The 27,772-nt window shown below is 43.6% G+C and overlaps 1 protein-coding gene across 3 annotated transcripts in view; it reads left to right on the forward strand.

Moving 5' to 3' along the window:
• Nucleotides 1–3,366: 3,366 nt before the first annotated feature.
• IFT52 (intraflagellar transport 52) overlaps nt 3,367–27,772 on the forward strand; it is a 49,841-nt gene continuing 25,435 nt past the window's right edge. For 2 of the 3 annotated variants that reach the window (XM_021669111.2, XM_064382459.1), the window contains exons 1-7: nt 3,367–3,467; nt 7,191–7,315; nt 8,310–8,397; nt 15,538–15,667; nt 15,961–16,036; nt 18,330–18,401; nt 25,920–26,046. In XM_021669111.2, coding sequence (XP_021524786.2) covers nt 3,450–3,467; nt 7,191–7,315; nt 8,310–8,397; nt 15,538–15,667; nt 15,961–16,036; nt 18,330–18,401; nt 25,920–26,046 — 636 coding nt within the window. In that variant the 5' untranslated portion in view covers nt 3,367–3,449. Of the gene's footprint in view, nt 3,468–6,234; nt 6,457–7,190; nt 7,316–8,309; nt 8,398–15,537; nt 15,668–15,960; nt 16,037–18,329; nt 18,402–25,919; nt 26,047–27,772 lie in introns of all 3 variants that reach the window. The other variant, XM_064382458.1, reaches the window with a different exon arrangement.

The raw sequence follows: 27,772 nt of genomic DNA on the forward strand, positions 1-27,772 counted from the left end.
TTTGGGCCAGAGCAGTGGCTCACACCTGTAATCCCAGCACTTTGGGAGGCCAAGGTGGGCAGATCAAGAGGTCAAGAGTTTCAGACCAGCCTGGCCAACATGGTGAAACCCTGTCTCTACTAATAATACAAAAATTAGCTGGGCCTGGTGGTGGGAACCTGTAATCCCAGCTACTTGGGAGGCTGAGGCAGGAGAATTGCTTGAACCCAGGAGGCGGAGGTTGCAGTCAGCGGAGATCGGGCCACTGCACTCCAGCCTGGGCGACAGAGCAAGACTCTGTCTCAAAAAAAAAAAAGGAAATTATTAACTTCACTTTACAGACAGGATACATTTGCTCAGAGATTATAAAAATTGCCCAAGTCACCCAGCTGGTAAAAGTCACAGCAAGGAATTGAACTCAGTGACAACTGATTCTAAAACTCTTACTTTTTTGGGGCGGCGGCGGGGACAGAGTTAAGCTCTTGTTACCCAGGCTGGAGTGCAATGGCGCCATCTCGGCTCACTGCAACCTCTGCCTCCTGGGTTCAAGCAATTCTCCTGCCTTTGCCTCCCAAGCAGCTGGGATTACAGGCACCCGACACTACAACTGGCTAATTTTTTTTTTTTTTTTTTAATAGAGATGGGGTTTCACCATGTTGGTTAGGCTGGTTTCAAACTCCTAACCTCAAGTGATCCACATGCCTCGGCCTCCAAAAGTGCTGGGATTACAGGCATGATCCACTCACCATGTTGGTCAGGCTGGTTTCAAACTCCTGACCTCAAGTGATCCACACGCCTCGGCCTCCAAAAGTGCTGGGATTACAGGCATGATCCACCGCACCTGGCCAAAACTCTTACTCTTTCTACGATCTCTAACAGCAGGAGAAATGCTCTGGGCAGGTGCTCTAGCAAACACTGACTGCGCATCAGGCAGAAGGATCCCAAGATTTGTTTCAGCCTTCAAATGGGACAGCCTACACTCTCTCCAGTCAAAAGACTTCATTTCCATTGTTACCCTAAATCCAAACTGTATTCACCCAATTTTGCACCAGAATACAGAATCCCCAAGTCTCTCTATTTCTGTGTGTGTGTGTGTGTGTGTGTGTGTGTGTGTGTGTGTGTGTGTGTGTGTTTAAAGAGACAGTGTTGGCCGGGCGCGGTGGCTCACACCTATAATCCCAGCACTTTGGGAGGCCGAGGCGGGTGGATCATGAGGTCAAGAGATCGAGACCATCCTGGTCAACATGGTGAAACCTCGTCTCTACTAAAAATACAAAAATTAGCTGGGCATGGTGGCGCGCGCCTGTAGTCCCAGCTACTCGGGAGGCTGAGGCAGGAGAATTGCTTGAACCCAGGAGGCGGAGGTTGCGGTGAGCCGAGATCGCGCCATTGCACTCCAGCCTGGGTAACAGAAAAGGGGAAACTCCGTCTCAAAAGAAAAAAAAAAAAAAAAGACAGTGTCTCACTCTGTTGCCCAGGCTGGGGTGCAGTGGAGTGATCATGGCTCACTGCAAACTCCTGGGCTCCAGCATCTTCCTACCTCAGCCTCCCAAGCAGCTAAGACTACAGGTGTGTACCACCATGCCTGGCTAATTTTCTTATTATTACCATTATTATTGTAGAGAAAAGGTCTCACTATGTTACCCAGGCTGGTCTCAAACTCCTGGTCTCAAGCAGCCCTCCCACCTCAGCCTCCCAAAATGCTGGGAGTAAGGGCATGAGCCAATTCATCCGTCGAAAGAGAATTCTCAAATCATCTTCTTCTCCACTTTATCTTTTATTTGAGACAAGATCTTACTATGTTGCCTAGGCTAGAAGAGTTCAGTGGCACGCTGACGGCTCACTGCAGCCTCGACCTCCTGGGATCAATCAATCCTTCCACTTCAGCCTCTCAGGCAGCTGGGACTACAGGTGGGTGCCACCATGCCCAGCTAATTTTTTGTATTTTTAGTAGAGACCGTGTTTCGCCATGTTGCCAGGCTGGTATTGAACACCTGGGCTTAAGAGAGCCACCTGCCTCGGCCTCCCAAAGTGCTGGGATTATAGGAGAGTGCCGCTGCGCCCGGCTCGTCTCCACTTTTAAAATTGTGGAAAGCAACACAAATTGTGTGTGTTTTAATATTCTAAACTCGAAGACAAACATAAACGTAAATAAAAACTGTCAGAGGCCGGGCGCGGAGGTTCATGCCTGTAATCCCAACACTTTGGGAGGCCAAGGCGGGCGGATCACGAGGTCAGGAGTTTGAGGCCAGCCTGGTCAACATAGTGAAACCCCATCTCTACTAAAAATACAAAAATTAGCCGAGTGTGGTGGCGGGCGCCTGTAGTCGCAGCTACTCAGGAGGCTGAGGCGGGAGAATCGCTTGAACCCGGGAGGCGGAGGTTGCAGTGAGCCCAGACCACGCCATTGCACTCCAGACTGAGTGACAGAGACTCCATCTCAAAATAACAAAACAAAAACTGTCAGAGCCCTCTGCACTCATCAGTTTGAGTCTTCCAGGTTGCTGCAGCGTTATTCACACATCCACACACCTCTCAAGGCAGGCACAGAGCACTTTCCTGGGGAACCAGGAGGCCTATTGGTGGTTGTAGGCTTCTGGTTCCCACCTTAATGGTGATGACAGGGCAACTTGTATTGGTAATGCTCTTTGCACAAGCAGTTCTTTCTGCCCGGAACGCCCTTTCCCAGCCCTTGCCTTAATGAATGCCACTCTTTTTTCAGATTATCTGCTCAAGGGGGGCGCCTTTTTGACCAGCTTAGTCGTCAGACTCCCTAATACAGTTAATAGTTTTCACATTTTTGTAGAATCTGTTCAAGTTCTAACTCCCCACCCAAAGGGCGGCGGGCTCATCGCCATCTGCGCTGGCGCTCAGGTCAGGTAACAGGGCAAGCGAAGATACGGAGTTAATAAAATAGAATTATCCCGGTGTTATTAGTCTCAACACTAAACCTGCCCACCGTTCTCCGGTAAGTAGTTCCTAATAGTCCGGCCCCGCCCTCGCCCGGCTCCGCTCTACGCCAGCGTCTTGGGAATCGTGGGGGGCGTCCTCCAACCGCCCCCGGAAGCCTTCACTATTCTCCTACCTGCGGGTGGAGCGAAGTTTGGGCCCTTGGGTCCTACTGTGGTTGTTAGTCTTTAGTCAAAATTGATATTAAAGAACAAAATTCAGTGGGTTGATTTTTGGTGAAAAGTTAATTCTCTGGAGGGAGGGGGGTGAAAAAAAGTTAATTCTCGTTGCGTTTGGATTTACCCCTCATGCACCAAATGGCACATTCCCACATCAGCCAGGCTCCCTCCGACACCCGTAACGCCCGCGACGGGGAGGTGCCTCCCGTGCTGTCGTCATCACGTCGGCCGGAGGCAGCGCCGCGTCCTGGGCCGCGCCTTCCCAGCGCGACGCCGCTCCTCCCCGGTTACCCTGCGGCGTTGGATACCTGGCCACGGGCTGCTGGGTGGCGTCAGGTGAAGATGGTCCCCGGGCCTCAGGTAAAGCGCTCCAACCGTGGTGGGCCGGCTGGGGCGTTGGGGCGGCCTGGGAGCTGGCAAGGGCCTCGCCACGCTCTTCGAGGCCGCTGGGCCGGTCATGAAACATCCAGGGTCCACTGGGATGAGGTAAACTGAGGGCGCGGACGTAGGCCGGGGTCCTGGCGCTCCGGTTGGGCGCCCATCTCCACCGCCTCTTGTGGCGCGGGTGTTTAGTCGTTCCGTTGACTATGAAAGAGCATCAGACGAGGCATCGTAAAGTGTTTTTTTTTTTTTAATATATATTTTATTGCGTTTTAGCATCGTAAAGTCTTAATCCGTCTTCTGTCGTGGCTGCGACCCCTTGGTCATTCATGTGGGAAAATACTGCTTTGACTGGTAATGTTATTAAAAAGAAAGCGATAGAATGGTTGGACAGCGCTACCCAAATATTCGTTCTTTTTATCTTTTTAAAGGCCTTATACTATTATTAAGGAAGTGCATTTCTGTCTAGTTCTGACAGTACAGGAGCGCAGACCTGCTACTCTCACCAGGGGCTGAACTAACAGTAGAACATAAAAAGATAGATGTATCACAATGGTGGCATCATGGAAGGAGGAGTTTTTCAACTGGACAGAATGATGTTGAAGTTCATAAGGAAGAATAAATATGTGAAAGTAGCCAGGAAAATTCTAAACTTAATGGTAATAAGGGAGATGAGCTCTCCAGAACCACCAGATATTATAACATAAAAGTATAGCAATTAAACTAGCATGGAAGATGGGTACAGCACTGTGGACCCGTAGTCCTGGCTACTTGGTAGGCTGAGGCGGGAGGATCCCTTGAGCCCAGGAGTCAGAGACCAGCATGGGCTGTCATAGGGAAACCCTGTCTCTGGAGGAAAAAAAAAAAGTCAGTATGGAACTCAGCAGGAGCTTACAGGAAGATAGAATATATTAGAACTCAGAATAAGAGCCAGATATATATAGGATTTATTATATAGGCAAGGTGGTACTGTATTTCAAATCAGTATTGAAAAGATGGATTGGGGTCGGGCAGCTTTTTAGTAATTTAGAAAATAATTAAACCAGCTGAGTGCGGTGGCTCACACCCGTAATCCCAGAACTTTAGAAAGCTGAAGCGAGTGAATCACTTGAGGTCAGGAGTTACAGACTAGCCTGGCCAACATGGTGAAACCCTGTCTCTACTATGGCATGCATCTGTAATCCCAGCTACTAGGAAGGCTGAGCCAGGAATTCTCCCGCTTGCACCTGGAAGGCGGAGGTTGCAGTGAGCCAAGATTGCGCCACTGCACTCCAGCATGGGTGACAGAGTGAGACTATGCCTTGAAAATTTTTTTTAAAAAAAGGAATGAAGCCCATTTTGAGCACCACAGTAATTTCCAAACCGACTAAAATTTAGATGTTAAAAAAAAATTACAGCACAAATTAGCCGGGTGTGGTGGTCACCTGTTGTCCCAGCCACTCAGGAGGCTGAGGCACGAGAATCTCTTGAACCTGAGAGGCCGAGGTTGTGGTGAGCTGAGATCTGTGTCAGTGCACTCCAGTCTGGGCAACAGAGCAGGCTCTGTCTCAAACAAAAAAATTACATCGCAAAGTACTGAAAGTAAGCATTGTTGAATTTATTTATAATCTTAGAATAACAGAAACTCTTCTAAATGTGTCATGTAATCCAGAAGCCAGAAAGGAAAAGACAAATACTTTTAACTCCATTAACATTTTAAATCTATATGTCCTGCAAAATTCAACCAAACCAAAAAACTACCAGAAGCCAAATAAACTTAAGAAAATGTTTGTTTAATGATCAATTAGAAAAATATGAAACCCAACTGGGTGCGGTGGCTCATACCTGTAAACCAGCACTTTGGGAGGCTGAGGTAGGAGGATCACTTGAGGCCAGGAGTTCAAGACCAGCTTGGGCAACATAGTGAGACCCTATTTCTACAAAAAATTTAAAAATTAGCTGGATGGACATGGTGATGCGTGCCTGTAGTCCCAGCTACTCAAGAGGCTGAGGTGGAATGATCGCTTGAGCCCAGGAGGTCAAGGCTATAATAAGTTGTGATTATACCACTGCACTCCAACCTGGGTGACATAGTGGGACTTTTATCTCAAATGGTAATAAGAATAAATTTTTAAAAAGAAAAATTTAAGGAGAAAAATGAGCAGAGTACATGGACAAGAAAATCAGAAGAAATACAAGTGGCGGAAATCTATAGCAAGAGACTGCCATCTCACGAATTTCAGAGTGCAAATTAAAACAGTAATTAAGGGGGGTTTTTGTCAGAGATGACAAAGACTGGAAATAAGCTTGCGTGGAAACAGAAGTGTGTTAGTGGAAGTATAAATGAGTATATTTTTTGGAGGTCAATTTGGAAACGATTTACTCGGCTATTCAAGAGGAAAGAATCTACAAATATGCAGAGGGCACAAAAACATGTTTAACATTGATGTTTTTAGTATTGTTTTACTAGAAAATATTTGAAAAAAGGTGTTAATCAGTATATGACTGGTTAAATAAATTGTGGTATATCCATAAAATGAATACTGTGCAGCTTTTTTTTTTTTTTTGGGGGGGGGTCATTATTGTTGTTTAAAGACAGGGTCTCACTCTCTTGCCCAGGCTGGAGTGTAGAATGGTGTGATTGTGGCTCACTGCAGCCTCAACCTCCTGGGCTCAAGGAATCCTCCCACCTCAGCCTCCCGAATAGCTGAGACTACAGATGTGTGCCACCACACCCTGCTGATTTTTTTGTATTTTTTTTTTGTAGAGATGTGGTTTTACCATGTTGTCCAGGCTGGTCTGGAACTGCTGAGCTCAAGCAATCGTCCCACCTCAGCCTTCCAAAGTGCTGGAATTCCAGGCGTGAGCCACTACATCTGGTCCTGTGTAGCTGTTTAAAGGAATATGGTAGATCCATGTATACTGACATAGAAAGATGTCAAATATAGAAGATTAGGTGAAAAAAGTATGTTTCAGAATAATGCATATGGTAAGATCCTATTTCATAAAACTGTAAGTTAATATATGTATAAAGACCGGGAGCAGTGGCTCACGCCTGTAACCCCAGCACTTTAGGAGGCTGAGGCAGGTGGTTCACCTGAGGTCGGGAGTTCAAGACCAGCCTGACCAAGATGGTGAAACCCCATCTTTAAAAAAAAAAATTAGCCAGGTGTGGTGGCACATACCTGTAGTCCTAGCTACTCAGGAGGCAGAAGCAGGAGAATCGTTTGAATCCAGAAGGTGGAGGTTGAATGAGCTGAGATGGCACCACTGCCCTCCAGCCTGAGCGACAGAGTGAGACTCCGTCTCAAAAAAAAAAAAAAAAAAAAAAATATATATATATATATATGTATATAAAGAATCTACAAGACTATACCCCATACTTAATAGTAGTTAGCAGTGATGTATCAGGTTGGAAACATGGTCTTGGGACAAAAGAGCAGGGAGATGGCAGGGCAGGGCCATAGGTGTAGGTTGTTGGGAGGGCCTGGGCAAGAGGCAGAAAACAAAACCCAATGGGGGAGGGTTGAGTTTGGTCTTAGGTTTCTGTGCTATGCTTTTGCATTTCACTCTCAACCTTTGAGAACTATAGGAGTTTCATAGATAGGTTTCAGTTGTATACCCTTTCTTGATAAATTAGAAGTAGAAAGCAACTATTTATTACTTTTAGGGTCTTTGGAATATTGTTTATTGATTTTCTGATTCCATCTTTCTTCCATAAAGGTAACCATGGAGAAAGAGCTGCGGAGTACCATTCTTTTCAATGCCTACAAAAAGGAGATATTTACCACCAACAATGGCTATAAATCCATGCAGAAAAAACTTCGGAGTAATTGGAAGATTCAGAGGTGACTCACCATGTATATTATTTTCCCTTCTAAGTGATATTGCCCTGCTGATAAAGCTGAGAAGTCTTTGTTTTCTTATGTAACAAAGATTGTTTAGGTGGGAGAAGCTCAATTTAAAGATTATTCAGAAATAGATTCTTATTAAAACATCTCTTGGGCAAGGCACGGTGGCTTATGCCTGTAATCCCAGCACTTTGGGAGTCTGAGGCAGGCAGATCACCTGAGGTTAAGAGTTCGAAACCAGCCTGGCCAATATGGCAAAACCTCATCTCTACTGAAAATACAAAAATTAGCCAGGTGTGATGGTGCATGCCTGTAATTCCCAGCTACTCAGGAGGCTGAGGCATGAGAATCACTTGAACCCAGGAAGTGAAGGCTGCAGTGAGCCGAGATCATGTGCACTCCAGTCTGGGCAACAGAGGGAGACTCTGTCAAAAAAAAAAAACAGAGAGAAAATTTCTTTTGAAATAAGCAATTAGCATCTTATTAAAGCAGCATATTATTAAGTTGTTTTCTAAATCACAAACCAAAAAATTACTCTAATTATACTCATAGAGCTTTTTAAGATGTTAGAGGTTTTCTTCATGTTTTTGACTCAGGTCAATACTAGGGAAAGGAAACATGATAATTAAATGTGAATAACTTTGACTTTATATGTATTTATGTATATGTTTCTTCTTAATAGGTGAGGATGTGTAATCATACAAGCTAATGGTAGGGCTGATTAAATAAGTAGTTGAGGACTTCTTTTGCTTTAGCATGGCTTGATTTGAACACCTTAACTTACTGGAAGTATTTGAACAGAGGCTAGATGACTCTGGGGCAGGCCTGTAGAGGGGATTCTCATTTTGAGAGAGAATGGACCAGTTACCTCTAAGTCCCTTCATGTCTGATCCTCTGTGGCCTCTGCTTCAAAATAGTTGAGAGACTAAAATAATACATAAATTGGTTTAAATTATGGACCTAATATTTGCTTTTAAAATTGCATTTCTAGCTTAAAAGATGAAATCACATCAGAGAAGTTAATTGGAGTGAAACTGTGGATTACAGCTGGGCCAAGGGAAAAATTTACTGCAACTGAGGTAAGAAAAAGCCATTATAGAAGAAATAATGGTGAAATGATTAGGAACCTGGGCTCCGAAATCCTAGATTTGAATCCCCCTTCACCACTTAATGTGTGGCCTTAAAGTAGTTACTTCATCTCTCTTTTCATCATGAAGTTGTGATTAACTGAGATACTCCATGTAAAACACATTGTATAGGCCAAATGCATAGTGTAGGTTAATTAAATATTAGCCACACTTTTTTGCTATATTTTTACTTTGAAAATAGGAAAATTCCATTTAAAATAAAGATGTTTATTTTTCTAAGTCATGGAATGGATAAAGAATGATATATGTAAGGCCCAGAATACAAATGACAGTGTTGATAAGAATAGGAAGTTATTGGAACCCTTCCACACTGATGGTAGGAATATAAAATGTACAGTCACCATGGAAAACAGTATGGCAGTTCCTCAAAACTTAAACCTAAAATTGCCATATGATGGCTGGGTGCAGTGGCTCATGCCTATAATCCCAGCACTTTGGGAGACTGAGAAGGGTGGATCACTTGAGGTCAAGAGTTTGAGACCAGCCTGGCCAACACGGCAGAACCCCGTCTCTACTAAAAATACAAAAAGTAGCCAGGCGTGGTGGTGTGTGCCTGTAATCCCAGCTACTCGGGAGGCTGAGGCAGGAGATTTGCTTGAACTTGGGAAGCAGAGTTTGCAGTGAGCAGAAATTGGGCCACTCTACTCCAGTCTGGATGACCGAGCTAAACTCTGTCTCAAAAAAAAAAAAATAACAAACCTGCCATATCCTCTAGCAGTTCCACTTTTGGGTATATGCCCAAAAGAATGGAAAATAGGATCTCAAACAGATAGTTGCACACCCATCTTCTTAGCAGCACTCTTCACATTAGCCAAAAGGTGGAAATAGCCCAAGTATCCATCGACAGATGAATAGAGAAGATATGGTACATACATACAATGGAATATTATTTAGTCTTAAATAGGAAGGTAATTCTGATACATACTACAGCATGGATGAACCTTGAGGACATTATGCCAAATGAAAATAAGGCAGACAAAAAGACAAATACTGTGTGGTGTCACTTATGCAAGCATGAGGTATGTAGAGTAGTCGAATTCATGGAGACAGAAAATAGAATGGTGGTGGTTGCCAGGGCCTGGGGGAATCGGGGAATGGAGAATTGCTGTTTAATATGTACAGAGTTTCAGGTTTTGCAAGATGAAAAGAGTTCTGGAGATTGGTTGCCCAACAGTGTGAGTATATTTAATATTGCTGAACTAGGCCAGGCGTGGTGGCTCACACCTGTAATCCAGCACTTTGGGAAGTGGAGGCGGGTAGATCACTTGAGGCCAGGAGTTCTAGACCAGCCTGGCCAACATGGTGAAACCCTCTCTCTACTGAAAATACAAAAATTAGCTGGCACAGTGGCACATGCCTATACTCCCAGGTACTTGGGTGGTTGAGGCAGGAGAATTGCTTGAACCCAAGAGGCAAAGGTTGCAGTGAGCTGAGATCGCACCACTGCACTGCAGCCTGGGTGACAGAGTGACACCCTGTCTCAAAAAAAAAAAAAATACTGCTGAACTGAATACTTCAGAATAGTTAAGATAGTAAATTTAGGATAGATTGCATGTGTTTTTTCAGAGTCAATAAAACAAAAAAACCCAGAACACAGAAAGAGCCATTTTACAGAGACATGAGAAGTACCTTAATGCTCAGAGAATATGAGGAGTAGGGAGTTTGAGGCAGGGCAAGGCCAATGTGTTCCTTAGATTGAGGCAGGCCAAGGTCTCCTGCTGTTACTCTGGGTGGTGTCGTGGGGAAGAAGTCCATTGCAGAGCATTTCTAGTGTCCTTTGTTTCTCAATTTGATTGCAAGGTGACCTTCTCCGCTGGGGATAGCATGGAGAGATAGATGATTGCTTGATCAGGTTAATTGACAGAATGAGTAGGAATTACTCTTGGGAATGTGGAGGTGACCAGCGACTCCTACCTGTAAGGTTTGTTCTTGCCACGTTTAAAGTAAAGAAACTGAGGCCAGCACAGGAAAATCCAATGCGAAGGATTTATTCAGGCTCCCGGGTGAGGTTCTGCGATCCGACAGGAGGGGCCGGAGAAGTCACACGGACTCCTCTCAGATGTGGGGTTTTTATAGGGAGGGGAGAGCAGGACTGCTCTTGACTGTTAAGATTTGGCTGTTATTGGCTGTTAAGACTTGGCTGTTGACTGTTAAGACTTGGCTGTTGTTGGCTGTTAATACTTGGCTGTTATTGGCTGTTAAGACTTGGCTGTGCGAGCATGGAAGAAGAAGAAGCCTGGGCTTTTGAAAAAAAGGTGGGGAGTGTGCATCCGTGCTCCCGGTGAGGCAACCGGCCTTACACTACCCACTGAGACCCTGAGGGAAATGTACACACAGAGGGCAGTGGCCTGCAGAGCAGCAATTTATTACTTGTTAGGCTTTGGCTCCGTCTCCCCATCTACCTGGTGAAGCCAAAGAGAGAGTTGACCTGGTGTTTGCCAGGGACCAACCAGCCTCAGAAATGCAGGGGCATCCGGAGAGAAGGTCAGAACCTGGTGCCTGGGCCTTTTCCCAAGTGGAGATGGGTGCCAGCCCAAGCCTTAGTTTGGGCTTCCAGGGATGAAAGGCTGTTACATCCAAGAGACATGAGTCCTTCCAGAGGCAAGTGTGAAAAAAAAATAAAAGTAAATTAAAAAAAAAAAAGAGGCAAGTGTGATGTAATTTAGCCTAAAAAAAACCTCCCAGACCAGTCCCTGACACCATGCCTTCTCTTTAGAGTTGGAATGGGGTGGGAAGAAAAGCCTTTGGCTTTTTTTCTAGGAACCAGCATTCCCTTGTTTTTCTGTTCTTCCAATGGGCTCATCCTGGTGAGATCACTGCTTTTGTCATCACTGCTGGCTTCCTAGACTGTTACCCCTGGAAAGCTGTGTGATGCCTTTTTCCTTTTTTTTGAGATGGAGTTTCGCTCTTGTTGCCCAGGCTAAAGTGCAATGACGTGATCTCGGCTCACTGCAACCTCTGCCTCCCGGGTGCAAGTGATTCTCCTGCCTCAGCCTCCTGAGTAGCTGGGACTACAGGCGTGCACCACCACACACGGCTAGGTGCCTTTTTCATGTTGGCTTCCAGAAGCTTCTGTGATAAGACAGACATCATATGTCTGATAGTAGATGCTAGTATCAGGCTAGAAACTAGGCTGAAAAGTCTTCCCCTATTTCCACCTCAACTACATTAACTCATCACACTAGCTTTGTGGTAGTATTCAGTTACCACCAGGTAACCATGTAGCTGAGATGAGTATTTTCCAACCCTGACAGACCAGCGTCCACCTATATTACAAATGCCACCTTTATTACCCTGAATTGAAATGCTAAGATAATCTAACCCACCACCATTTTTTAAAAAGGCAATATAACATCCTGACTTTAATATTCAGAAATTAAAGGATGATTTATAAAAGAATATATGTATTTTAAACCATAATGTTTAGGCATATATACACTAGAAGAATATATGTATTTAAGTTTGTTAATGCTTGGGCGTATATGCATTAGAACACTTCTTTATGTTTGGCATTTTGAAATAAATGTTTAATAAATATATAGAACTCCCATGAACGGGTTAGATACAGATGCAGACTGGTGGAAGTGATGAATTGGCAATTCAAATCATGAGCCGTGTTGCTGTCAGTGATGTGATTTTTCCAAAATACTAACTCTTGGTAAAGTTCTATTAATAAAAAGAGTGTAATTCTTTTCTCAATTTACATGATAGTTGGGTATCTGCGAATTCAGTATGTTAAATTGTGCAAAAAATACTTTATAAAATTTATATATAATTTAGGCTGGGTGTGGTAGCTTATGCCTGTAATCCCAGCAGTTTGGGAGGCCAAGGCAGACGGATCACCTGAGTTCAGGAGTTTGAGACCAGCCGGGCCAACATGGTGAAACTCTGTCTCTACTAAAAATATGAAAATTAGCCGGAGGTGGTGGCAGGCTCCTGTAGTCACAGCTACTCAGGAGTCTGAGGCAAGAGAATCGCTTGAACCCAGGAAGTGAAGGTTTCAGTGAGCTGAGATTGAGTCACTGCAGCCTGGGTGACAGAGCGAGACTTCATCTCAAAAAAATAAATTTAGTTAGATTCTAGGCTAAGTTTCTTTTGTTTGTTTGCTTTTCTTTTTTAAACATACGTGACTGAGAAGATACTCAAATGTTGTGGAACAGTTCTTTACTATGTTGGACTGGTCTGAACATTGCAGGCCTTAACTTCCCTGCCCTTTACCCACTAAAATGTCCTTAAGCATTAATATTATGGCATTAATATTTTACCATATTAATATTATGGTACTCCAAAATACATGCTAGATGGTTTAAATGCCGCCACTGAGAGCCACTGGCCTGGACCATCCAGTATCAATGACATGAAATATCTCACATTTGCTGCCACATTGTAAAACTTAACAGTGTGAATGCATTCAAAGCCAATTTCTAAAATTTAAGTCTACAGATTTAATCTTTCTTCTTGTTTTTGCCATCAAGAAGTAAGAAACCTCCAATTTGTACCACATATCTGTTCTTTTGTTAGAAGGGTCTCACTTACATGCATAGGTGGAACCTGGGTCATAATTTGTGGAAGCCCCTTCAACCTTTGCCCAGCTGTGTTACTGCACACCACATCCTTCATGTATCTTTTTCTTAAAATGCCAGATGGCCAATAGGACACAGTAGATATCAATATCTACTATATATGCATTGCATTTAGACAACAAGGACAAATCCCAGAACCACATAATCATAAATACCAAGTCCAGTAGAATTTCCCAAACAAAAGCTATGTTCTGAGAATAGATGTTGCAAACTAGACCTGGCTTTCTATTAGCAGTCATAGAACATAGCATATATTTAGGGCTGTCTGGGAAGAGGAGTTCGAGAGGAAATCAAAAGGAAGATGGGATTTAGGGAGAGATTCAGCCTGTTGTTCAGGGTCCAGGATCTGTGCAGTTATATTTCATTTGTTTTTCTGTTGTTCCAAAAAATATTTATTAAGGATCTGTTATGTACCTAGTTATGTACCAAGTCCTAGGACTAATGCTAGGGATCAAAGTCAAATAGCACATGGTCTCTCCTCTCAAGGAACTGATATTCTAGAGGAAATCAAACAAATGGACCATTTATCAATGATGATCAATGTTCTAAGTTCCACATTTCTACAGAAGCACAGAAAAGAGGCATTGGATTAAAGGTCCCAGAGGAAATGGCCTTTGAGCTGATTTTTTTTTTATGTTTTTTTTGGGACAGAGTCTTGCTCTGTTACCCAGGCTGCTGGAGTACATTGGCACAGTCTCAGCTCACTGCAACCTCCACCTCCCAGGTTCAACTGATTCTTCTGCCTCAGCCTCCCGAGTAGCTGGGATTACAAGCATCTTCCACCACACCCAGCTATTTTTTGTATTTTTAGTAGAGACGAGGTTTCACCACGTTGGCCAGGCTGGTCTCAAATTCCTAACCTCAGGTGATATGCCTCCCTTGGCCTCGGAAGATTCATTTGTTGCTACAATGTGGGGAAGGCAGGAGGAGAGGAAAATTCAGGGCGCATGCAAGAGCAAGAGGGCTATGCTGTGGCAAAGCTAGTATGGGCAGTAGTTTCCAAAGTAGGATGCGTGTGATGAATCAGTGGGGTACCAGAAAGAAATTACGTTTATTATTCATATATATATTTTTGTTTTGAGACAGAGTTTTGCTGTTGTTGCCCAGGCTGGAGTGCAGTGGTGTGATCTTGGCTCACTGCAACCTCCACCTCCCAGGTTCAAGTAATTCTCCTGCCTCAGCCTCCCAAGTAGATGGGACTACAGGTGTGCACCACTAAGCCCAGATAATTTTTGTATTTTTTTTTTTAAGTAGAGATGGGGTTTCACCGTGTTGGCCAGGATGATCTTGATCTGTTGACCTTGTGATCCACCCGCCTTGGCCTCCCAAAGTGTTGGGATTACAGACATGAGCCACTGCACCTGGCCCTCTTCATATTTTTGTTACTTTAAAACATTTCCTTTTTGGGAGTTGTTTTAAATTATAATATAAGGTACATATTTTATATAGAGATACATACATATTGGATGTATTTATACACATGTTCATATTTTTTTCTGCTGGAGTACTTGATGAAAAAAGTTGAGAAACTGTTTGTCTTGACCACCCACCCCAGAATTTCTCAGGCTAGACCAGCAAGATCAACCCTAGATTTTTCTCCCATCCCCAGCTTTGTGAAAACAAGAGAGCTTCCAGGAGATAAGCAGAAAACATGCATTTTTCTTTATGGCTTGGTCATTGACCTTGAACAGAATTCCTCTGAGGTGTTGTATGAAATGCCTTCATCCTGATATCCTCTGTGGGCAGTCAAGTGAAGGCATTGTCTAAATCAGTGGTTCCTTACCAGGGGTGATTCTGTTTCTTCTTCTCCTGAGGGAACATACGGCAATCTCAAAAGACATTTTTGGTTGCCAGGGGAAAGTAGGTACAGCTGGCATCTGGTAGAGTAGAGACCAGGGGTGCTGCTGAATGGAGAACCGTGAGCTTCCTTTAGTAAAGTTTTTCACTTTTGGTTTGCTATCTAGATAGCTTTGAAACTGTTCATTTAGTTTGAGAATTTTGGAACTTTATGCTCAGAGACAAACTTGGAGATCATACATAGAGAGCACATTTTGGCTGGGCGCAGTAGCTCATGCCCGTAATCCCAGCACTTTGGGAGGCTGAGGCAGGCGGATCACGAGATCAAGAGATCGAGACTATTCTGGCCAAGATGGTAAAGCCCTGTCTCTACTAAAAATGCAAAAATTAACTGGGTGTGGTGACATGCATCTGTAGTCTCAGCTACTTGGAAAGCTGAGGCAGGAGAATCGCTTGAATATGAGAGGCGGAGGTTGCAGTGAGCCAAGATCACCCAAGCCTGGGTGACAGAGCTAGACTGTCTCAAAAAAAAAAAAAAAAAAAAAAAGTACATTTTCTCTTCTATCTGTTTATATGTAAATGCCTTATAGATTTGAAGTATTAATTTTTCATCTAGTTAAGGTCTTATTCATAGTATTTTGGGCAAAAGTCTTTTGAGTATATTCATGGATTGCTTTTTTCCTTTGTGTAGTTTGAAATCCTGAAGAAATACCTTGACAGCGGTGGAGATATCCTTGTGATGCTAGGAGAAGGTGGAGAATCCAGATTTGACACCAATATTAACTTTTTACTAGAAGAATATGGAATCATGGTTAATAATGGTAATTATTATTATTATTTTCAGTAGACACAATAATTTTCTGTTTATTATTTGATATCATAGCCCTCTAGCTCCAGTGGCATAATGGAAAAAGCCCTGGACTGAGTGTGCATGTTTTAATATTCCATTCTCATCTGCATTCTGAGCCTCCTGGGCTTGGGCTGCTTCCATTTATAAAGTGAGGTGAATTGGAACTGAGTTCCAGGGTGCCTTTCAGGTCAAAATTGGTATGAGTCTATAATATCAAACTTATTTCTAACCTAAAATATGCCTCCTTCTCTTTTTCCCTCGTAGATGCTGTGGTTAGAACTGTATATCATAAATATTTCCATCCTAAAGAAGCTCTAGTTTCCAGTGGAGTCTTGAACAGGTGAGCATGTTGAAAGCAGAAATACCTTGGCCAGACCCAGTGGCTCATGCCTGTAATCCCAGCACTTTGGAAGGCCAAGGCGTGTGGATCATTTGAGGTCAGGAGTTCGAAACAAGCTTGGCCAACACGGTGAAACCTTGTCTCTACTAAAAATACAAAAACTCAGCTGAATGTGGTGGCATGCACCTGTACTCCCAGCTGTTTGGGAGGCTGAGGCAGGAGAATTGAGTGGAGGCTGCAGTGAGCCAAGATTGCACCATTGCACTCCAGCCTGGGTGACAGAGCAAGACTTCATCTCAAAAAAAAAAAAAAGAAAGAAAGCAGAAATATCTTTACACATAATTCATTTCTTTTACATGAATCTTCCCTCATCTCTTCTCACACAATTCTTTTCACTATCCCTTCTTTCTTGCCTTTTTATGTTATTGTAATTTATTTTACTATATTACTACTTCTCATTCATCAAATTATATTTCTCCATCTGTTGAAACTTACTTGACATACACCTTATTTTTTATTTTGTTTTTGAGACAGAGTCTTGCTCTGTTGCTCAGGCTGGAATACAGTGGTGGGAACACAGCTCACTGCAGCTTTGACCTCCTAGGCTTAAGTGATCCTCCCACCTTAGTCCCCCAAGTAGCTGGGGCTACAGGCATGTACTACCATGCCTGGCTAATTTTTTAAAATTTTTATAGAAATGGGGCCTCACCATGTTGCCCAGGCTGGTCTTGAACTCCTGGCCTCAAGTGATCCTCCTACCTTGGCCTCCCAAAGTGCTAGGATTATAGGCTTAGCCATAATGCCTCGCCCACATTTACCTTTTTGTCATTTAGGATACTTCCAGTTGCAAGTGACAGAAAACCCTATTCAAATGGGGTTAAACAATAAAGAAACTAAACAATAGATAGTTTTTTGATAAAGAGATTAAACAGTAAATTCATGTAATCAGAAAGCCCAGAAATAGTGCAGGCGTTGGCTATGGATTAACTGAAAGATTCCTGTCATCAGGGATCTAGTTCTATTTCTCTGTAGTTCTCTTGGCTCTGCTCTCCTGTATGTGTGAGCTGAATAGTTTTAACAGTTGTCATGTTTATATCTGCATGCCATACCATCTGAAAAAAGAGAGCATGCCTTGGTCCCAGCATTCCCAGGAAGAGTAGTCCTGGTTGGGTGTGGTGGCTCACACCTGTAATCCCAGCATTTGGGGAGGCCTAGGCAGGCAGGTCACATGATGTCAGGAGTTTGAGACCAGCCTGGCCAACATGGCGAAACCCCATCTCTACTGAAAATACAAAAATTAGCCAGGTGTGGTGGTGTGAGACTGTAGTCCCATCTCCTCTGGAGGCTGAGGTGGGAGAATCACTTGAACCCAACTGATGCGGAAGTTGCGGTGAGCTAAGATCATGCCACTACACTCCAGCCTGGGCAACAGAGTGAGACCCTGTCTCAAAAAAAATAAAAAATAATAAATAAATAAAAATTTTAAAAGGCCAGGCACAGTGGCTCATGCCTGTAATCCCAGCACTTTGGGAGGCCGAGATGGATGGATAACCTGAGGTCTGGAGTTTGATACCAGCGTGACCAACATGGGGGAACCCCATCTCTACTAAAAAATGCAAAATTAGCTGGGTGTGGTGGCACATGCCTGAAATCCCAGCTACTTGGGAGACTGAGGCAGAAGAATCACTTGAACCCTGGAGGCACAGGTTGTGGTGAGCCGAGATCACGCCGTTGCACTCCAGCCTAGGCAACAAGAGCAAACTCTGTCTAAAAAAAAAATAGTAGTCCTGAGATTTGCTCTGTTTAAGCTGGCCTAAGCTACAGTGTGTATCCCAAAGTGGCCTGATGGCATAGCTAGGTCATCCATCCCCTGCAGCCTGTGATGGAGTCACCTTTCTCTTACCTGGATCCTAAAACATAAATCAGGGGTTCTTAGGAAGTCAGAAATGAATGCATGAGGGGGGTAGCATCAGATGCCTTCTGGAGCTTTCCTATGTTTAAAATTACTCATTCCACACTTGAACTTCCTTTATGCTAGGAATTCTACTGAAATGTGGACCTAGAATATGAACCCCTTCCTCAAAAATCACAAGAGAGGAGAACTGATTCTGACACTTCAATGTTAACTTTTGCAAGATTCCAAAAGATGTGTGGGTCTACTTTTATTTTTTAAAATTGTATCTTGAAGTCTCCAAAATCCTTGCCTCCAATTCATACTTAATATATTTACGAATGCAGTGTGAAATTCTCAAATTTTTTTTTGTTTACTAGATTTTAATTTTTCTTCTTCAAGGGAAATTAGCCGAGCTGCAGGAAAGGCTGTGCCTGGAATCATTGACGAGGAAAGCAGTGGAAACAATGCCCAGTGAGTGTGTTTTCTAATGCCACATGAGGAGGACGTATCATTTTGAGAGTCTGCTTTTTCTAAATGAAAAGAGTTTTTGTTTCTGGTTAAAAAAATAATCAGAATTTGAACAGTTCAAGAGGAAAAAAGTAGAAGCTCTGCACTGTAAGTCCATGTTCCTCCCCCAAAGGTAGTCTTAATAATACAGTATTCAGGCCAGGTATGGTGGCTCATGCCTGTAATCCCAGCACTTTGGGAGGCCGAGGTGGGCGGATTACAAGGTCAGGAGTTGGAGACCAGCCTGACCACCATGGTGAAACCCCATCTCTTCTAAAAATAACAAAAATTAGCCGGGCATAGTGGTGCACACCTGTAATCTCAGCTACCCTTGAGGCTGAGGCAGGAGAATTGCTTGAATCCAGGAGGTGAAGGTTGCAGTGAGCCAACATTGCACCACTGCACTCCAGCCTCGGTGACAGAGTGAGACTCTGTCACAGAAATAATAAAAACATAGTATTTAGGCTGGGCGCGGTGGCTCATGCCTGTAATCCCAGCACTTTGGGAGGCCAAGGCAGGTGGATCGCCTGAGGTCAGGAGTTTGAGACCAGCATAACCAACATGGGGAAACCCCGTCTCTACTAAAAATACAAAAATTAGCCGGGTGTGGTGGCACATGCCTATAGTCCCAGCTACTCGGGAGGCTGAGACAGGAGAATCAATTGAACCCAGGAGGTGGAGGTTGCAGTGAGCTGCCATTGCACCACTTAGCCTGGGGAACAGAGTGAGATTTTGTCTCAAAAAAAAAATTGTATTTGTTATTATATATAATAAAGCATAGGCCAGGCATGGTGGCTTACCTGTAATCCCAGCATTTTGGAAGGCCAAGGCAGGCGGTTCATCTGAGGTCGGGAGTTCATGACCAGCCTGACTGACATGGAGAAACCCTGTCTCTTCTAAAAATACAAAATTAGCCAGGCGTGGTGGCACATGCCTGTGATCCCAGCTACTTGGGAGGCTGAGGCCGGAGAATCACTTGAACCCGGAAGGCGGAGCTTGCGGTGAGCAGAGATTGCGTCATTGCACTCCAGCCTGGGCAACAAGAGTGAAACTCCATCTCAAAAAAAAAAAAAAGTTCACTTGTGCTTTTTTGTTTTTTGGTTTTTTTTTGAGACAGGGTCTTGCTCTGTCACCCAGACTAGAGTGCAGTGGTGCAATCTCAGCTCACTGCAACCTCTGCTTCCTGAGTTCAAGCCATTTTCCTGCCTCAGCCTCCCGTGTAGCTGGGATTATAGGCACCTGCCACCATGCCTGGCTAATTTTTGTATTTTTAGTAGAGACAGTTTCACCATGTTCATCAGGCTGGTCTTGAACGCTTTACCTCAGGCGATCCGCCCGCCTCAGCCTCCCGAAGTGCTAGGATAAGTGAACATCTTTGTACAGTTTTGTGCACTTGTGGTAGTATTTTTTAGGGTAAACTTCTCAGCATTGAAATTTCTGGGTCAGAGGTCTTCCAACTGATGAGTTACCAAATATAATGCATTGACAGATGTCTGTCACGTAGGTGGTAGCACTTACAGTCCCTATGAGCACACCCCATTTTTCTCTCTTGCCAGCATGGAGTATTCTAGTAAAAATAGTATCTGTTTATTTTAATTTGCATTTTTTATTATTATTAGTTTGTGGTATGGCCTTTAAAGTCTATTGACTGTATTTCTTCTGTGAATTTCCTGTTTACTGCTCTTTGGCCATTTTTCTATTGATGGTTTGTTTTTTCTCATTCATTCATAATACCTCTGTACTTTGAGATATTTTGCCCAATAAAAATTGAAATTTTTATTCAATTTTCATGCATGTTTCAAAATTTTAGTAATGAAATAATGTGGGCTAGGTACTGTGGCTCACGCCTGTAATCCCAACACTTTGGGAGGCTGAGGCAGGCAGATCACTTGAGCTCAGGAGTTCGAGACCAGCTTGGGCAACATGGTGAAACCCTGTCTCTACAAAAAATTACAAAAATTTAGCCAGGTGTTGGTGGCTCACACCTGTTTTCCCAGCTACACAGGAGACTGAGGCTGGAGAATTACTTGAGTCCGGGAAGCAGAGGTGGCAGTGAGCTGAGATTGCACTGCTGCACTCCAACTGGGTGACAGATGAGACCCTGTCTCAAAAAATAAACAAACTAAATGAAATTAAAAAATAAAATAATGTGATTGGCTGTGCGCAGTGGCTCACACCTATAATCCCAGCACTTTGCGGGGTCGAGATGGATGGATGGGTTGAGGCCAAGAGTTCAAGACCAGTCTGGGCAACATAGTGGGACCCTGTCTCTACAAAAAATATTTTTAAATTAGCCAGATGTGGTGGCACACACCCATAGTACCAGCTACTCTGGAGGCTGAGGCAAGAGAATTGCTTGAACCCAGGAGGTCGAGGCTGCAGTGAGCTGTGATCATGCCACTATACTCCAGCCTGGGTGACAGAACAAGACTGTCTCAAAAAAATAAATAAAAATAAAATAAGATCTGGTCCTAGTAAAGAAATAGTAAAAAATTTATAATACCTCTGTACTTTGAGATATTTTACCCAATAAAAATTGACATTTTTATGTAGTTAAAGTATGTTACAAAGTTTTAGTAATGAAAATAATGTGGAGGGTGGGGGTTATTTGTGTATAGTAAAAGTGACGTTTCAGTATTAGAGATGGATGACATAATTCTGGCTAACCATTTGGAGAAACAGTTTCATTTTCATACCATACCCCAAAATATATTCTGGATACGTTACAGTTTTTAATGTTAGAAATGAAATGTTAAAAATGGAAGCATATGCCAGAGGCAGTGGCTTATGCTTGTAATCCCAGCACTTTGGGAGGCTAAGATGGGCGGATCTCCTCAGATCAGGAGTTCGAGACCAGCCTGACCAACGTAGTGAAACCCTGTCTCTTCTAAAAATACAAAATTAGCCAGGTGCTGTGGCAGGTGCCTGTAAGTCCCAGCTACTCGGGAAGCTGAGGTAGGAGAATTGCTTGAACCTGGGAGGCAGAGGTTGCAGTGAGCCGAGATCGCACCATTCCACTCCAGCCTGGGCAAAAAGAGTGAAACTCTGTCTCAAAAAAAAAAAATACAAAAATACAAAAATTTGCTGGGCATGGTGGTGCATGCCTGTAATCCCAGCTACTTGGGAGGCGGAGGCAGGAAAATTGCTGGGATGTGGAGGTTGCAGTGAGCCAAGATCCCTTCACTGCACTCCAGCCTGTAGAAGATAGCAAGACTCTGTCTCGAAGAAATAAAACAAAATGATGAAATGAGGCCAGGTGTGGTGGCTTATGCCTGTAATCCCAGCACTTTGGGAGGCTGAGGCAGGCGGATCATGAGGCCAAGGGTTGGAGACCATCCTGGCCAACATGGTGAAACCCCAACTCTACTAAAAATACAAAAATGAGCTGGGCATGGTGATACGTGCCTGTAGTCTCAGCTACTCAGGAGGCTGAAGAAGGAGAATTGTTTGAACCTGGGAGGCGGAGGTTGCAGTGAGCCGAGATCATGCCACTGCACTCCAGCCTGGCAACAGAGTGAGACTCTGTCTCAAAAAAAAAAAAAAAAAATTATGAAATGAAATGGAATATTGAAATGAAATAAATGGAATGGAATGGAGAAGTGCTGGTTACTATGGCTCACGCCTGTAATCCCAGCACTTTGGGAGACTGAGGCGGACAGATCACCTGAGGTTAAGAGTTCAAGACCAACCTGGCCAACAAGTGAAACCCCATCTTTACTAAAAAGTACAAAACTTAGCTGGACGTGGTGGCACATGCCTATAATCCTAGCTACCCAGGCAGCTGAGGTAGGAGAATTGCTTGAACCTGGGAAGCGGAGATTGCAATGAGCTGAGATTCCACCACTATACTCACTCCAGCTTTGGCAACAGAGTGAGACTCTGACTCAAAAAAAAAAAGTATGTGTGTATGTGTGTGTGTGTGTGTGTGTGAATATTTTAAATTCTTGGAGTAGGGAAGACCTTTCTTAGTAGAAACCAAAGTAAAGTCATAAAGGGGGAAATTGTATAGCAACATCATTCACAGAGTTAATATTTTTGACCATCAAGAATCAATCTAATTATTTCACTTTGTGTTGGCTTATCCAATTGGTATAGGTAAAAGAACTGTAGACTTGGAGTTAGAAGGAATTATTAGAAAGTTCTGATTTCCTCTCTTAACTTTCCAAGGGTAACCCAAGGCATAGTAACTGTTTATCTGTGTAATAGGGACAATGTTAATCTTACAAAATTGTTGGAAAATTTCAGTGAAGTGATATTTGTGAAAGTGCTTTGTAAAGTTTAAAGCATGGTACCCTACCTGTTGTTGCGTTATGACTTTGTAATTAATTGTGGTGAAGGGAATATGTTTAGTTGTTCCTTTCCTGGGTCATCCAGGAAACACAGCTTCCTGGTAGACTTTGATATATCTTGGCCTGTTGGAATCTCAGATTCTCATTTATCCTCATTTCCTATTAGGTCCCTTCTTCCTTCTCTCACTCTGTTGTAGCCACACTGACTTTGTTTGAATCCTTAAATAAGTGAAGCTTGTACTCATCTTAGGGACTTTACACAAGCTATTCTCTCTTTTAGGAAAACTCTTTCCCCAACTTTTCACTGAGCTAATCTTATTCATTCACATGTGGTTTGGAAAGTTCTGTTTTGGGGATGGGTGTTTAAGTTTATACTTAGTCTTATCAAAATGTCAGTCTCAGGCCGGGCGCGGTGGCCCACGCCTGTAATCCCAGCACTTTGGGAGGCCAAGGAGGGTGGATCACGAGGTCAAGAGATCGAGACCATCCTGGTCAACATGGTGAAACCCCGTCTCTACTAAAATACAAAAAATTAGCTGGGCATGGTGGCGCGTGCCTGTAATCCCAGCTACTCAGGAGGCTGAGGCAGGAGAATTGCCTGAACCCAGGTGGCGGAGGTCGCGGTGAGCCGAAATCGCGCCATTGCACTCCAGCCTGGGTAACGAGCGAAACTCCGTCTCAAAAAAAAAAAAAAATGTCAGTCTCATTGATTTCTGTTTTTTTGTTTTTCTTTTCAGACAGAGTTTCACCCCCACTGGAGTACAGTTGTGCCAGCTCAGCTCACAGCAACCTCCACCTCCCGGGTTCAAGCAATTCTCCTGCCTTAGCCTCCCGAGTACCTGAGATTACAGGTGCCTGCCACCACGCCCAGCTAATTTTTGTATTTTGAGTAGAGACAGGGTTGACCATGTTGGCCAGGCTGGTCTCGAACTCCTAACCTCAGGTGATCTACCCGCCTCAGCCTCCCAAAGTGTTGGAATTACAGGCGTGAGCCACCACAACCTGCCTAGTCTCATTTATTTCTTAGTAGTAACAAAAGAAATAGAGGCATGTAAATAATAGCGGATAGTTTTCATCTTATTACTCCAGTGTCCATTCTCCCTTCTGCCTTGAGAATCATCTTCCGTTGATTGCATTTGGGGAAAGTGTCGGGGTTAGATGTGCGTTGACCTCCATATGACTGTTTCTCCCACTTACCTTTTCTTCTCCGTGGACAGCTGCTGATTTTCTTCTGCTTCTGGCCTGGAGCTCATGGGCTGTAATCCACCTTGCTGGGATACTGCTGGAATAAGGGTGGAAGGGGGAGTATGGATAATCTGGGCCAGATACCACTTCTCTTTCATGGTATGACAACAAAAGTCATAGGATAGATGAGACTTTACTGAAAGAATGGGGAAGATTAACACCAGAGGGAGGCCAGGCCCGTGGTTTACCCTTGTAATCTCAGCACGTTGAGAAGTCAAAGTGGGTAAATGTCCTGAGCTCAGGAATTTGAGACCAGCCTGGGCAACATAGTGAAACCCCATTTCTGCAAAAAATACAAAAATTAGTTGGGTGTGGTGGCATGCACCTGTTATCCCAGCTACTCAGGGGGCTAAGGCAAGAGAATCACTTGAGCCCAGGAAATTGAGGCTGTAGTGAACCATGTTCATGCCACTGCACTCCAGCCTGGGCAACAAAGTGAGACCCTGTCTTAAAACAAAAACAAAAACAAAAACACTGGAGGGAAATAATTTTAAACTTAAGCTAAAAAGAATTTTTGTGGTCTAAAGAAAATGGTAAATTAAAATCTCTATGAGGAACTCCTCATGGGTGCTTCCCCCTGGTTTCTAACCTTACGCTCTGGTCTTAAGATCTGTTTCTCTCCATTCTGAGAGCAATTCCTTCAAGCTTTGCAGAGCTCCACCTTTCAGTAAAACCCTAGCCTGTCCTGCATGGTTTGGCCTCACCCCAGGATCCGCACATCACCCCTGCTCCTCTATCCCACACCCTCTCCAGGAGTACATTGCCCCAGGTCAGACCGATTCACTCTAGATAATCTAAGGCAAGTCTTCGTTAGGACAGTGTAGAGTAGAGGAGGGACTCCAAAGCAGATCTGTATAGAAATGTCCAATGTGGAGTATATTTATGCTTCTATTCATGTGACATTCAAGTAGTAACATACCCTTCCATTGACAGACATTAATTCTTTTTTTTTTTTTTTTTTTTTTTTATTTGAGACAGTTTTGCTCTTGTTACCCAGGCTGGAGTGCAAGGGCGCAATCTCGGCTCACTGCAACCTCCGCCTCCTGGGTTCAGGCAATTCTCCTGCCTCAGCCTCCTGAGTAGCTGGGATTGCAGGCATGCGCCACCATGCCCAGCTAATTTTTTGTATTTTTAGTGGAGACATGGTTTCACCATGTTGACTAGGATGGTCTCGATCTCTTGACCTCGTGATCCACCCTCCTTGGCCTCCCAAAGTGCTGGGATTACAGGCGTGAGCCACCGCGCCCGGCCCCAGACATTAATTCTTAGAGATAGTACCAGCCAAACCTAAGGAAAAAGAACGTATTTGCCACTAAGCTATTATGCAGAGCAACTCAAGTATAGCTCGAGTTCAGTTCTTGGATGAGGCCTTGTCGTCTTCCTCCCCACTCCATTAGGGGCTACTTTAGTTCTTGCAGATAGTCATTTATACTTTCCTATTAATTTTCTTTCATATTTGTTAAAATGCTTTATTAAATGTGTAGCTAGAGTTGTCCCAATTTTTAAGTTAAACCAAAGCTTACAAGGAATTTTGTGTTTGATAATGAATCAAAGAGTGTTACTCGGCTGAGTGCAGTGGCTCGTGGCTGTAATCCCAGCACTTTGGGAGGCCGAGGCAGGCAGATCACTTGAGGCCAGGAGTTCAAGACCAACCTGGCAAACATGGTAAAACCCTGGCTCTACTAAAAATACAAAAATTAGCTGTGTGCAATAGCAGGCACATGTAGTCCCAGCTACTTTGGAGGCTGAGGCAGGAGAATAGCTGAAACCTGGGAGGTGGTTACTAAACCTGGGAGGTGGTTACAGTGATCCAAGATCCCACCACTGCACTGCAGCCTGGGTGACAGAATGAGACTGTTTCAAAAAAGACTGTTAAGAAACGCTGAAATTATTTTTAGAATTTTTGTATTCATGTTTTTAAGATTTGAATGTGTTTAATTTCTTGCAGGGCTCTCACCTTTGTATATCCTTTTGGTGCCACATTGAGTGTCATGAAACCAGCAGTAGCTGTTCTGTCTACAGGCTCCGTTTGCTTCCCACTTAACAGACCCATTCTGGCTTTCTATCACTCAAAGGTACAGCCTTTCTTAGATATGGGTGTAGATGTTATTTTTATTGTTGAAATAATAAAAACTACCTTACCATTTCCAGAAGCCTTTTATATGTTTTCACATTGGTCTTCCTGCCAGTCCTGCAAAGTAGTATTTCAGTTTTATACATTTTGCTTATGGGGAAACAGTGGATTGTCCAGCAACTGATGAAGTTAAGGCCTAAACCTAGCTCTTATTATTCTAAACCCAAAGCTTTTTCACTATAGCATGAGGCTACCTGTATTATAACTTTTAAAGTTATTTTTTTCTTTTTTCTATTTTTTTTAATTCTATGGCAGCATATTGATTAAAATAACTTTTAATCCTATCTGTGACTATGGGCTGTCACCCTCAGTGTAAAGAGAATACATTCAGGAACAGATGGAGTCAACATATTACACAAAATAACACAGAATTATATTGCTGTTATTTTAGTTTATCCTAGGAAAACATATCAGGAAACGATTTTTCCAGTTATTTTCCTAGAGATCCCATAGAAATGTGGGCACAGCTAGTCTCAGGCAGTGACCCAACATCCTACTGCCTTTTTATTTTTTTGAGACAGAGTCTTGTTCTGTCGCCCAGGCTGGAGTGCAATGGCACAATCTCGGCTCACTGCAACTCCACCTCCCAGGTTCAAGCAATTCTCCTCCCTCAGCCTCCTGAGTAGCTGGAATTACAGGCGCCTGCCACCATGCTGCTCATGCCTGTAATCCCAGCACTTTGGGAGGCCAAGGTGGGTGGATCACTTGAGGTCAGGAGTCTGAGACCAGCCTGGCCAACATGATAAAACCCAATCTCTACTAAAAATACAAAAATTGGCTGGGCGTAGTGGCTCACACCTGTAATCCCAGCACTTTGGGAGGCCGAGGTAGGTAGATTACCTGAGGTCGGGAGTTTAAGACCAACCTGACCAACATGGAGAAACCCCCATCTCTACTAAAAATACAAAATTAGCCGGGCGTGGTGGCATATACCTATAATCCCAGCTACTTGGGAGGCTGAAGCAGGAGAATCACTTGAACCTGGTAGGTGGAGGTTGCAGTAAGTCGAGATCATACCACTGCATTCCAGCCTGGGCAACAAGAGCAAAACTCGGTCTCAAAAACAAAACAAAACAAAAATTGGCTGGGTGCGGTGGCTCATGTCTGTAATCCCAACATTTTGAGAGGCTGAGGCAGGCAGATATGAGGTCAGGACATTGTGACTATCCTGGCCAACATGATGAAACCTGTCCCTACTAAAAATACAAAAATTAGTTGAGTGTGGTAGCATGTGCCTGTAATCCCAGCGACTTGGGAGCCTGAGGCATGAGAATTGCGTGGACCCAGGAGGCAGAGGTTGCAGTGAGTCAAGATGGTGGTACTGCACTCCAGCCTGGAGACAGAGCAAGACTCCATCTCAAAAAAAAAAAAAAAAAAAAAAAAATTAGCTTGTGGTGGACTATGAAGCATTTGCTTTTAATGTGGTACAAATCAGAGTTTGTTTTGCCAGTTTTTAAAAAATGTATAGAAAGTATGTACTTATATCTCTTACATCTCTGGCTTAGTATAATTCTTTTCCTAGGGCTATTATAATTGCCTGTTCCCTGTATGTGATGTAGCTAGAAAAACTAATTTCATTTTGTATTCTTACTATTGAACTGTTTTTCTCTATTACAAAACTAATATATGCTCATTGTTGGGCTGGGAGTGGTGGCTCACTCCTGTAA

This window comes from Aotus nancymaae, unplaced genomic scaffold (assembly GCF_030222135.1).
Source record: "Aotus nancymaae isolate 86718 unplaced genomic scaffold, 86718_ANA_hifiasm-v0.15.2.pri h1tg000029l, whole genome shotgun sequence".
NCBI lineage: Eukaryota > Metazoa > Chordata > Mammalia > Primates > Aotidae > Aotus > Aotus nancymaae.